Source organism: Cupressus sempervirens, chromosome 2, assembly GCF_028749045.1.
Source record: "Cupressus sempervirens isolate cs-2001-9-10 chromosome 2, ASM2874904v1, whole genome shotgun sequence".
Classification (NCBI taxonomy): Eukaryota; Viridiplantae; Streptophyta; class Pinopsida; order Cupressales; family Cupressaceae; genus Cupressus; species Cupressus sempervirens.
This window is the reverse complement of record NC_143119.1, coordinates 157,969,403-157,982,505: the sequence shown is the minus strand read 5'-3', so window position 1 is coordinate 157,982,505 and position 13,103 is coordinate 157,969,403. Positions and strand designations below refer to the sequence as shown.

Sequence of the window (13,103 nt, the reverse complement as noted above, 5' to 3'; positions counted from 1 at the left end):
GTATCTAAAAGTGACCTCTAATTTTCTTAATAAAGAGTTTTTCCCCCAAATCAAAGCTTTGATCGTACAATCATGTGAAAACCCTTTGTCTTTAATTACTATATTTTGATTTTCATGCACACACTTTATGCAATTTAATTAAAATAAACTTTATTAAATTAAAGCTTTCTCTCCCTTATTAAATCATGCAACATTTTTAATATAATATTTATTAATTTAACTAACAATATTATTTAGAGCTTATTAATTAAAATAAAACTTCTAAATAAACTAGTATAGATATCTTAAATAAATCTATCTAAAGAAATGTTGATAGATATCTACTACAAAATCATTATAATTTAATTTACTACATCTAAAATTATTTATATTTTCTTTATCTCCATTTATTTAGTTTTTTACTAATTTAAACTTTTTATTTTAATTTCTTTAAAAATGGATGATTTATAACTAGAGATATTATAATTTAGATGGATATTTTATATTCTATTTATTAAATTATTTGTAAAAGTATACTCTATTTATAATAAGATATAAACTTTGACATGTAGATGGTTGTCAAATTTAACATAGAAGAATAAAAGTTAACATTAACATGCTCACATCATCCCATTCCACCCATTCTGCCATTGTAGAATGCCTATCGGCATTAATTATTATTAAATTAAATAAATATAAATATGCCTAAGTTAGAACTTTAATCAAATCTTTTAAATTTAATTATTTTATGCACATTTAAAGAACTTTTTAATTAAAATATTCTTTTATATTTTCTTTTCCTCCACTTATTAATTAGTGTAAGCACTATTTAAAGCATCGTCTATTATTTAAATTAATAAGAATAATTAAAGTTCATTATTTAAATGCAACTCTAATTTAATAATTATTAATTAAATAATCATAATAAAATAATATTTAATCTTTAATCTTTTAATATTTTTATTCAACTTCTTAAATTAGACTTTTAAAATAAATATTTTAAACTGAAGTACATATTTAATTGATTTCTAATTAATTAAATAACATCATATTCTAATCTTTCTTTAACCAATTTTCTAAATTTAGACCTCTAATTTATACTTTTTATTTAAATCATAAATTTAATTAGTTTTTAATTAAATCAAATATTAACATATTATCATATTTTCTTTTTAATCAAATACTATTTATTACTCAATTAATAATATTATTTTCAATTTATTATTAAAATAAAACTCCTAAATAATTATTATTAAATAACTATAAATATACTAAAATTATAAATTTAATTTATTCTTTTAAATTTAAATATTTAATTTAATTAATTCTTCAATTAATTAAATATTGAATTTTCTATATACAATTTTCATGCAACAACTTTCAGAAATTTAAATTTAAATGTCTTTATTAAATTAATTTGCTTTCTCTTTTAATTAATTTATTATATTTTAATTTCAGGCATAAGCTTTACACAATTTAATTAAAATAATTTTTTTTAAATAATTGCTTATTCTCTCTTATTAATTTATTATATTTTAATTTCATACATAAGCTTTATGCAATTTAATTAAAACAAATTTTATTAAATAATTGCTTACTTTATCTTATTAATTTATTATATTTTAATTTCATGCATACGCTTTATGCAATTTAATTAAAATAACTTCATTAAATTTATGTTTTCTCTCTCTTCATGATTTGGGGTACAAGTTATGATTTGTAATTTTGTATTTGGGACATAAATTTACTCAAATAATCAATCTTCACAAGTTGGAAGTTTGTGTTTTTGAATATGGACATCCCAACTCACAACGATCGATTAACTTTGTGGTGGAGTGTAAATTATAGTTCATTAGTCAGTTCTTATTTCTTAGAAACTGTTCTTATATACTGTGGAAAATATTTACTTGTTTGAGTTGATATTGGTTTTGTTTTTTATAGAATATGAATAGATATCATATATATTTATTTACTTTGAAGAATAATATTAGGTTTATAATATTTGGGATGTGATTTTCAATTAACTACAAGATGTTTTAATAATATATTTATTAATTCAACTAATAATATTATTTAGAGTTTTTTATTTAAAATAAACTCTTAAATAATTATTATTAATTTAGATAAATATAATTACGCCTAAATTAGAACTAAAACTTTATCTTTAAGTTGAATTCTTTTATTTAATTAATTCATGAGATATTTTTTTAATAATATATTTATTAACTTAATTAATAACATTATTTAGAATTTATTATTAAAATAAAACTCCTAAATAATTATCATTAAATTAAATAAATATAAATATGTCAAAAAATAGAACTTTAATAAAATCTTTAAATTTAATTATTTTATTTAATTAATTCTTCAATTAATCAAATATAATTAAATATTTTTTCTTTATAAAATTTTTATGCAACAACTTTAAACAATTTAAATTAAAATATCTTTATTAAATTAATTTTATTTCTCAATTTAATTAATAATGAGACATTTATAATATCATATTTATTTATTTAACTAATAATATTATTTATAGTTTATTACTAAAAAATAAAACTTTCAAACAAAAGAATTATAACTCTCTCTTTAAATTTCTTTTATGCAATTTAATAAAAATAATCTTTATAAATTTTATGTTTTCTCTCTCGATATTTGTTCACTCTTTTCCAAATTCTTTGCAGTTTGTTCCGTTTCTCTTCACATCAAGAACGAATTCAGCAATGGTAAGGTGTTTTCCACTTCTGTCATGTGTTTCTTATTGCTTTAAGAATGCAAATCATTTTCATCATAGGAAGATATTCAGGAGTTCACACTCTTGTTTTTATTAAAAAGTATTTGCAATTGTGTTGAGGAATTGACACAAATTCCACGATATTTTCGAATATAAGGATTTATAGACAATGTTTCGGTGAAATGTATTGTAGCCGCCTCCAAACCTCTATTTAGATTGAATTTTCAGTTTTTTCATGTTCTGAATCTTGATCTCAAGCTAAGCATTAATGGACTCGCAAGTTCATCTCAGCAAACTTTTCGTTGATGGAGAGGCTGCGAACTTTTTTGTTTAAGTATGTGATTATAAATATCCATGATCAGCCGTCGAAACTTATAATCTCTGATGTTGATCTTTACTATTTCATGTTGCAGCAGTAGGTATCTTGCTGAAATATTGAAGTGGATCGTAAAAGGCGCATCCATTTATCTGTTTTTCGACAGATTTGCGAATCCGTGTGGTTCTCCAGGTGTCTGTCTTGAATTTGATTCATTAGAGCGAAATTAATGGCAGGATTTCTAATCGGAGGTTTTACTTCTATACCTATTAAGACATACTGCCTATCTTTATTAATTTGTTTTCAACCTTAGAAGAATTTCTTTCTGGTTTAAGATTAAAAGTCTTTTGTTTCGCAATACGATGATATTCAAATGTTCTGAGTTCTTTTACTAGAAAGATCTCTGTCTGCTCAAAGAAATTAGCCGTACCTGATTTCTAGATTAATAAATTTGACGATTTTGTAAGATTTTAGTATCATGTCATACAGCCTTCTTTGAATCTGTCACTCAATTGAAATAGCACTTTCTGGATTCTAAAATCTTGATCTCAAGTGAAGCAGTAATGATTTAATTAAAAGATTCTGCAAGAACTTTTTACATTGAACTAAGAGTCTTGATATTAAGCTAACCAGTAATTATAACACACAAAGATCGTGTCGATTTTTTTTCTCCTTGATTATGAAGCACAATTTCTTTAATACCTGGTAAATATGTTAACGGAGCCTCTCAGAATAACTTCTCTTAGGCATGTTGTTGAAAAGCTTAGCATGTCGTTTGCCCCATTCTGGTCGTTCTGATTCAAGAATCTTTTCTCTAAGAATTTCATTCGATCTTTTCTCTTACAAACTAAATATTTTGATTTTGATATAAAACTCGTTGTAAATTTCAACATTTTTTCCCGTCTTCAGGCTTTTTCCTGATTATATTCCATAATTGCAGGCAAATCCCTCGATCAATAGATTTCCGACGATTATCAGCAGATCAACCCCCAGCGCAGAAGCTGATCATTACTCCGCTCAACGATTTGTTCAACAGATTTTGCTGTAGAAAGAAAAGTTCACAGAAAGTAGTCATGTATGAAGAAGAAGCTTCTCAGAGTAGCGGATCTGGAGTTGAAGATTTTTCGAATGAGGAATATTTTGAGTTTTTGGATCAGTACTTGGGGCTCTACCCCACAGACAGCACTGGATATGTGACTAAAATTCAGTCTCTGTTATTAACCGGATGTTATAAGGAGGCATTTCTCTTCTTAGAGCATTCATGTGCTCTTCATGCGGAGATGAAAGAGCTCTTAACAAACACCTATCGTAAATCCGGCGCAGAATATTTCGACATAAGCGGAGAAATTGTAGGACCGGCGACAGGCCGGCCCTGTGTGGTGAGACCAGATGGCGATTTCATTGGGGCAGTGGAGATCAGGATGACAAACAATGGCTGCGGAAAGGGTTTGTTTGCCACGGAGAATATCCAGCGAGGAGAGGTGCTACTCATCAGCAAGGCTTTGGCCGTCTGTCCAGAGACTCACATAAATCGCCATGCCCTGCATCACATCGTGAAAGACGCTTTACATGATTGTGGGGAAAACGCGCGCCGGATTTTTCTATCTCACTTCGTCACAAATCGGTCAATATTCATTCCCAAAATGTGTGATTTCGTCACCAAATCTGGCGTAGGAAAGCAGCAGAGCGATTGGTGTATGCCGTGGGAGTTTTATGATCATGGACTGAATGAAACGGGGAATGGGTTTCAAATCCTTGCCATTTTAGACCTCATTGCATTTGACAATTTATCTCCATTTGCAATGAGAGAAAAATCGAAAGAACCGGCTATTTTCGAGTATGTTCCAGAGAGGATGTATTATGGTGTGTGGCTGCTTCCTTCCTTTGTAAATCATTCGTGCGTGCCCAACGCAGCAAGAATCAATGTGGGGCGAGATTTTATGAGGATTCATGCAACGAGGACCATTAAATCGGGCGAGGAAATCACAATCCCGTATTTCAATGTTTTGGTGCCCTTTCATTCTCGACTCGCGTCTTGCTCAAGCTATGGTTTCACCTGTGTCTGCAAACGATGCGAGTTAGAAGCAAAGAAAATGGAGAAAACCAGTGCAGTGAAGGATCTTTACTCCGAGTACGCGAAAATCAGCATGTCAGATGAGGTGGGAAAACGGGCTTCCCAACTGCAGAAGCTTCTTACTCGAGTGGAGAAATGTGTAAAGAATTTGCACAAGAAGAAGACTTTGAAAGAAGAAGATGAGTTGTTTGAAAGATGGTACAGGGCCTCGTTTGCCAATGTTTATTTAGCATCTCTTTTAAACAGACATAGAAATGAGATGCACGTAGAATTTTGTCTGGTAAATGACACAAATTTCACGGATATAGCGAATGCTCTGATTGAAACTTGCCCAGGGAGCCTTCACTGTCTTGTGTTTTTACATGAATTTCGAGGCAAATTTATAGAATTTCTGATGCTGCACGGGAATGCGATATCATCGGATAAAAAAGATTTGTATGAGGATTATGTGAACAATGCAGGCAATCGGATGATTGAAATCGCCCCTTCTATTTACGGCAGTCCAAATCTTCAAAGTATTATCGACATTATTTTACAGCAACCTGTCTGAAGAAAAGTTGGAACTTGGAATATATGATCTGTGGATTTCTGTTTTGAATTGTTCCGCCGGCCTTTCAAGATTGTAGGATTTTCAGTAATCTGATTTGGCCATTAGTATAACCACAGATTATTAAGTACATACAATTAAAACTACCTGAGTGCCATTCAGAAAAATTGCAGGTATTTTATATCATTCATTTCTCTATGTGAGGTTAATAGCATATTATTCGTTTGAAAATATCACTTCTAGTACAAATTATTTAGCTTATTTTCAAGCGCAAATTAGTATAATGTGCTCCAAACATTAAATTGGTATCAACACCCATCATAAAGGAGTCAACACAGAAACTACCGACTTTAATATCAGTTGAGGAATTGCGTGAGAAAGCGCAAAGCTTGTCTAATTTGTTTCTCCCGTGCGCAGCTTAGAGTTTGTTTTAGTTGTTTTTCATCTGTTGTTTGTGTTATTGTTATTATAATATTTTACAAAATAAAAATAAGTTTATAGATTTTTTTATTACCAAACTTGAACTTGAATAGTTTTAAATGAGTTTATGAAAAATTAATTCTTGTTGAGTACAAGCTCTCATATCATAAAATATATTAATAAATTTGGACAAAAATAATTCTTTATGATAGTTCTAACTTGACTAGTTTACCTACTCCTAGGTATGACTCTTTATTAAGAAAAGTACAATGAAAATGATATTTAATATTTAATATTTAATTTCCAATTCTTATTATTGTATAATTTAAATTACAATGTTTTTCAAAAAAAATCTTATAAAAAAATAAACACATACATTTCAAATGAATAGAATTTAAATTGGTATAAAGTATATATGCAATTAAAAAACTTTGGAATCAAAACATGAAAGCTAAATAAAAGATGTCTTCTTTTTGTTTCAAAATATTATTCTTGAATGAAAGTTTTCAAGTCAAAAAATTCTCTCTAAATTTTTATTGTAATTTATCTTTAGATTTAGAAACATCCAAAAACTCAATGAAAAGCTTTTACAAAGAAATTTTGTTTACAACTTGTGTACTTCTCTTATCCATCTTCCTAAAGACATGAGCACTTCTTGTCATGGCTCACCTTGTGCAACTTTGATTTGGTAGGAAGTCATCGACTGATTTTGGCTTAGTCAACTTAGTCGATGGACATCGACCGACACCTATGAGTATTGGTCATCTCTACTTGCCTATTTTGGAGTTTTGGTTGAGATGTTGTTTGACTTAGACTATAATCAAAGTGTAGTTCGATTATGTGGTTATTCACATTTGGTCTTCATGAACTTCTTTGATGAGATTTTATTTTGTTGATATGTTAATTGACTATGTGATCCTTATTATCTTTCATTGTGCTTACATGTTAGAAGGATACATGTTGATGATGAAGTTATATTTAAATGATGCATTATAGTAATGGTACATTGTTGATCTTGAGGCATAATGATGAATATATGTCGTAGTTAAAAATAAAAAATAAAAACATGAAATGTGATATGATTTGATTGGTTGTGATTGTTGATGCTATTTCAATAGCTTACTTACTAGTATTGATCTATTTTCTTTGGTTGTGAGTGTGTCTGAGAGGTTGCAAGATTGAAGGAAAGGGTGTGGCTGAGGTAGAGGAGGTTAACTCCTTAATAGGTTTGGTATTGGATTTTCCAGTTCACACACACACTTTAGACATTAAATATGAATTATTGATGTTTGCATTATTTATCTCTTACCTTACTCTTGAATGATCATATGATTAAATTTAATGCATAAATTTAAGAAAGAAAATTATATGTTTAATTTTCCATACTTGAGAGAAAATTTATTTTTTATTTACAAAAGGAATGAATAACTTGAAAAATTAATTAGATAAAATTAATTACTAAATTTAACTAATTTGTTAAAATTCTTGAGTGATTTATTTAGTATTTTCAGAGTGTTGATATATGACAGTGTTGATCGAAATTACTAGCATGGCAACTATATGAACATCTGTGTGCATACATGTATATATGAGTTCACCATGTGAATTCACATACATGAAGACACACACGCATGCACACACATGAATAGACATTAAGTATACCTTGATGAGTTTATCCTGGTATTAAACTAATTTTATCATTAATAAATGGAAATAAAAAGATCAGATTATAGTTCTCTTGGATCAAGCATTGTATTCTTCATACAATGTTGACCATGCATCAGATCGAGCAAATGATCTCTTACCTTGTACAGATCAAAAATCATGAAGGAGCTTGTTTAATAAACTAACTACACTTGATTAAGGATTAGGTCCTTTAATGATTTGTTAATTATATCATCATGTCTTTTCATGGGTGTAGACATGTCTACCCATTTCTTGACTATTGGTTTGGATATAAATATCAACTGATTAAATATATCATAATCATCAAAATCAATAAATGATATAAATCTTAATAGATCAGGATTGCAACTCAATAATAATATTTAGACCTTGCACTTAGTTTTAGAATTGAGTTAATTCATATTCATTATATCTTGATTATCACTTGAAATCAAAGCATATATAGATTAGTATCCATCAAATCTGAAAATAAGCCATAACCACAACAATCTAATCACAAGTTTAATTGCATTTACACAAATAAAATAAAAATTGGATGAGTGTAGAATCTTTGACATGTTAGTCTTTTTGAAAACTCATATTGATTATCATTTAATTTTATGGTTATTTTATTTATTGCCACTATGAAAATTTAAGATGGAGAACTAGGAGTAATTAGTTTTGATCACTAACTACTGAAAGTAATTTTGGGTCCTAACAAACAAAGCTTGATGAGGTACCCAAGCACAATCTAATCTTTGAAAAGAGAATAAATAGAGAAAACTACATGGGAAAAACCCTACTCCAAAAAGAGATGGAAATAATATTAAAAAGAACTAGTGAAGGATTGAAGAAGCCTCCAAACTAGGGAATGTCCTAAAAGATAGGAATAAAAGATGAACACGAAGAACACCACAGAAGCATGTAAAATTTGAAAAACTCTATCAAAAGTAACTATTGATTTGAAGAACCTCTGCTTAAATAGAACTTGACTAGGTAGAGAAGATTGTAATCTACATGAGTGCTCTTAGAAGATACTACTTGAATCAAGAGGAACACAAAGGCTAACAATTGAACTGGAAGATATAGATGGCATAAAATACCAAAGCCTAAAGAGCTGATCAATTGAACATAGAAGGCTACAACCAAAGTAGGAACAACAAAAAAGAGTGTCTATATGGTAAATGATCCATCTTACCAAAATGCATAGGTGCCTAGCCACTGCATCTGCCTAGTACATAGGAACAAATACTAAATACAAAGCTCACTCCATCAAACCAAGGAAGCATGAGAAACAACAAATGAACCCCTCCTAATGTAAACAAGGATGAAGTGACAAGCAACTAGAAAAGTAGGCCAAAATAATTGCATGTCAAGAAAACACAATCAAGATGCACAAAAGAGTACATATGTGTACTGAGGTAATCAATCTCAACCACATCATGTGGCTAATGTCACACAAGGGAAACTCACTAGAAAAAGGAAGATGGCAAACAAAGGAAAAACATCAACCCCGAAAGCACTTTAATCAAAGTAGTGCATATTGTGAAGAACCTCCTTATAGCAATATCGTGAGAATGCTCGAAATAACAGAATACAAAGTGATAGCAGAACTCAGAATGAATCTACTGATCGCAGGCCACTTCGAGGGGGTAACCTCCTTTGAGCAAGCTCAATACAATAAATTCGTCCGTGCCCATCAAGGGCCTCAACCTATTCTTATATACTGAGTACGATCTAGAAAAGTAATACTACCTATGCATGTGGGATAATAAAATATACTCACGGGACGACTTACAAAGCATATGCGTCCAACAACACTACTCTGACAAAATAAACAGAAGGAACACACAGGTTCCTAACATCCCCTCTCCCTTAGAAAAAAGCTTTGTCCTCAAAGCTTAAGGTGTGGAAATTGTTGTTGAATCTGAAGAAGGGGTTCCCAGGTAGCATCCTCTGGTTGCATGCCATGCCACTGAATCAAGACCTCAGAGATGGAGCGAGAGCGAAGCTGGCGAGTGCGCTGGTCAATGATTGCCACCGGCTCCAGGATAATGGATCCTTCCGTATCCATTTCAGGGAGAGTATTTTGTGCTCTGACAGTGGTACCCAGAACTTTCTTTAGACAAGAAACATGAAAGACTGGATGAATGCGGGAAGAAGGAGGAAGTTCCAGTTTATAAGCAACTGAACCAATCTTCTGCAAAACCTTATAAGGCCCATAAAATTTTGGGGCCAGCTTATGACGCCCTTTCAGCTTTAGGGAGGATTGTTTGTATGGCTGTAGACGAAGAAAAACCATATCCCCAACTTGAAATGAGCGCTCAGAACGGTGTTGATCGGCTTGCTATTTCATCCGATTACGGGCCATGTGAAGATTATCCTGTAAGGTACGAAGAATCTGATCCCTGCTGCGGAGAACTATGTCAACTGCCTGGACTGGTGAGCTGTTGGGAGTGTAGGGAAGGAGCACTGGAGGTGCCTGACCATAGACTGCTTCATATGGAGTCATTTTAGAGGCAGTGTGGTAAGAGGTATTGTACCACCATTCAGCTAAAGGGAGCCACTTGGCCCACTGATGTTGCTGTTCGGAAGTGAAGCAACGAAGATAAGTTTCCAAGCATTTATTGACAATTTCAGTTTGACCATCAGTTTGTGGGTGATAGCCCGAACTCATCTTCAGTTTGGTGCCAGTTTTCTGAAACAGTTCAGTCCAAAAATGACTGGTAAAAGTTGCATCACGATCAGAGACAATGGAAGAAGGGAGTCCATGAAGACGAAATATCTGGTCCATGAAGATTTGTGCAACAGAGGAGGCAGTATAGGGGTGGCTGAGGGCACAAAAATGACTATATTTCGAGAGACGATCAACCACAACCAAGATCACTGTCTTGCCACCGGATTTAGGAAGCCCTTCAATGAAATCCATAGAAATATCAGTCCAAATCCGTGTAGGGATGGGCAATGGTTCGAGCAAGCCAGGAAGGAGGGTCGTTTCACCCTTGTGGCGTTGGCAAGTATCACATTCAGCCACCATCTGTTGAATCGTCTGTTTCATCCCTTTCCAAAAGAAGTTTCTCCTTGCTCGCTCATAAGTTTTGAGGAAGCCTGAGTGCCCTGCTAAAGGAGAAGCATGGAGTTCATAAAAAATAGCCTGATGTAGAGCTGGGTTCTGAGGAAGCACTAGCCGACCCTTGTATCGAAGAGAAGCACCATCCCAAGAGTAATGTGGTATAGCAGAAGGATTATTGGCTAGCAGGTGAATGATTTGAGATAAAGAAGAATCACTGTCATAGCCCTGCTGAACAGACGCTAACCAATTGGGAATGGGCATAGAAATAGCGGAAAGGGAAGCTTGATTATCAAATGTGCGAGAAAGAGCATCTGCCACAATATTCTCCTTACCCTTCTTGTAGGTGATCTCATAATCATACCCCATGAGTTTGCTGACCCATTTCTGTTGTGTAGGAGAGGATACCCGTTGTTCCAGGAAGTATTTCAGACTTTGGTGATCGGTTCTGATGCAAAAATGACTCCCTAAGAGGTATGGCCGCCACTTCTGTACAGCATGCAAAATAGCCATCATTTCTTTTTCATAAGTAGAGAGGGCTAGATTCTTACCAGAGAGGGCTTTGCTAGTGAACGCAATAGGATGGTCATCTTGCAGGAGAACAGCACCCAATCCATTGCCGCAAGCATCACTCTCAATAGTGAAGGGTTTGGAAAAATCTGGCATCGCGAGAACAGGTGTACTGCACATAGCCTGTTTCAGTTGTTCAAATGCAGTCTCAGCAACAGGGGTCCAGGAGAAGGCATCCTTTTTTAACAGAGCTGTCAATGGTGCTGCAATTTTCCTGTAATCTTTGACAAACTTGCGGTAGTAGCCAGTCAACCCCAAAAAACCCCGAAGGCTCTTGAGAGTTTTAGGATGCGGCCAAGTTTTCATGGCATCTATTTTTGTAGGATCCACCCGCACTCCATGGTGTGCAACAATATGCCCGAGATACTCCACTTCCTCCTGGCCAAACACACATTTAGATAGTTTTGCACAGAGTTGATGATCAGAGAAAAGTTGCAAGACAAGCTCCAGATGATGGAGATGCTCAGCCCAAGTTTTGCTATATATGAGGATATCATCAAAGAAGACCAGAATGAATTTCCGGAGGTATGGTCGAAATATGTTATTCATCACTGCCTGAAATGTTGAAGGAGCATTCGTGAGGCCAAAGGGCATGACTAAAAATTCATAGTGACCATCATGTGTGCGGAAGGCAGTTTTAGGTATATCCTCCTCATTAACCCGAATTTGATGATACCCAGAACGAAGATCTAACTTGGAGAAAAAATGAGCCCCATGAAGTTCATCAAGAAGTTCATCAACAACTGGAATGGGGAACTTGTCCTTTATAGTGAGATGATTAAGTGCTCGGAAATCAATGCAGAGTCGCCATGACCCATCTTTTTTGCGAACAAGCAGAACTGGAGAAGAAAAGGAACTGGTACTAGGGCGAATAATACCTTGCTTCAGTAAGTCACGGACAAGTATCTCGATTTCGGTCTTCTGATGAAATGGGTAGCGGTAGGGCCTGATGTTGGGCGGAACACTGCCAGGAAGGAGCTGAATACGGTGGTCCTCTGGACGAGAAGGAGGTAATCCCACAGGTTTAACAAATACACCAGAATACTTGTCCAAAATGTGTTGGAGATCGGCAGGAGTGCTAGAGACTGCTGATGGCTGCATCTGAATGGAATGGAGCTGAGCGATGACACCATGTGAATTCTTCTTAAGAAGTTTTTCCATACGGTGTGAACTGATGATGCTGAGAGACCCTGGTTGTAAGCCTTTCAAAGTGTGTTGGTGCCCCTCGGCTAAAAACTGCATCCAAAGTTCAGCAAAATCCCAGAGAATGGGGCCAAGAGTGCGTAACCATTGGGCACCCAAAACCACATCACAGCCACCTAAGGGTAAGGCAAACATGTCAGAGCGCATGTTATAATCTCCAATAGAGAGATGCACATTGCGACATTTCCCTTTACAAGGTAAAGTGCCCCCATTGGCAATCATGACTTCAAAGCTAGAGCAGGGATGGATAAAGCAATCAGCCTGTTTGGCTATTCGTGGATCAATGAAGTTATGAGTGCTACCAGAATCAATGAGTATAGTAAGAGGGATCTTCTTGAAGAAACCCTGGACCCGCATGGTTTGTGGAGTAGTGACTCCTGCCAAAGCATGGACAGATATCTCTGGTGGAGCTTCTGGTGAAGGAGGTTCAGGCTGGTGAGGCTCAACCGCATCATCCACTGTTTCCTGAGCATCTACATATTCTTCCAGTTCCGGTGGAGAATCCACATCCAAGAGATAGAGCTT

At 33.7% G+C, this 13,103-nt stretch overlaps 1 protein-coding gene across 3 annotated transcripts; it reads left to right on the top strand.

Moving 5' to 3' along the window:
- Positions 1–2,599: 2,599 nt before the first annotated feature.
- Positions 2,600–6,045, top strand: LOC149571525 (uncharacterized). Of its 3 annotated transcripts, none has more exons than XM_089809290.1 (3): positions 2,600–2,705; positions 3,127–3,280; positions 3,970–6,045. In XM_089809290.1, exon 3 carries the CDS (start codon positions 4,103–4,105, stop codon positions 5,651–5,653), a length of 1,551 nt encoding a protein of 516 aa, XP_089665416.1. In that variant the 5' UTR covers positions 2,600–2,705; positions 3,127–3,280; positions 3,970–4,102; the 3' UTR covers positions 5,654–6,045. The 3 variants fall into 3 exon arrangements, with proteins under 3 accessions (XP_089665416.1, XP_089665431.1, XP_089665423.1); XM_089809305.1 differs by having other exon boundaries at positions 2,637–2,705; positions 3,130–3,280; XM_089809297.1 differs by lacking the exon at positions 2,600–2,705 and adding an exon at positions 2,953–3,047.
- The last annotated feature ends 7,058 nt before the right edge of the window (positions 6,046–13,103 follow it).

Excerpts from the sequence above, each read along its gene's own strand:
- LOC149571525 (XM_089809290.1), top strand. The coding sequence starts at position 4,103 with ATGTATGAAGAAGAAGCTTCTCAGAGTAGCGGATCTGGAGTTGAAGAT.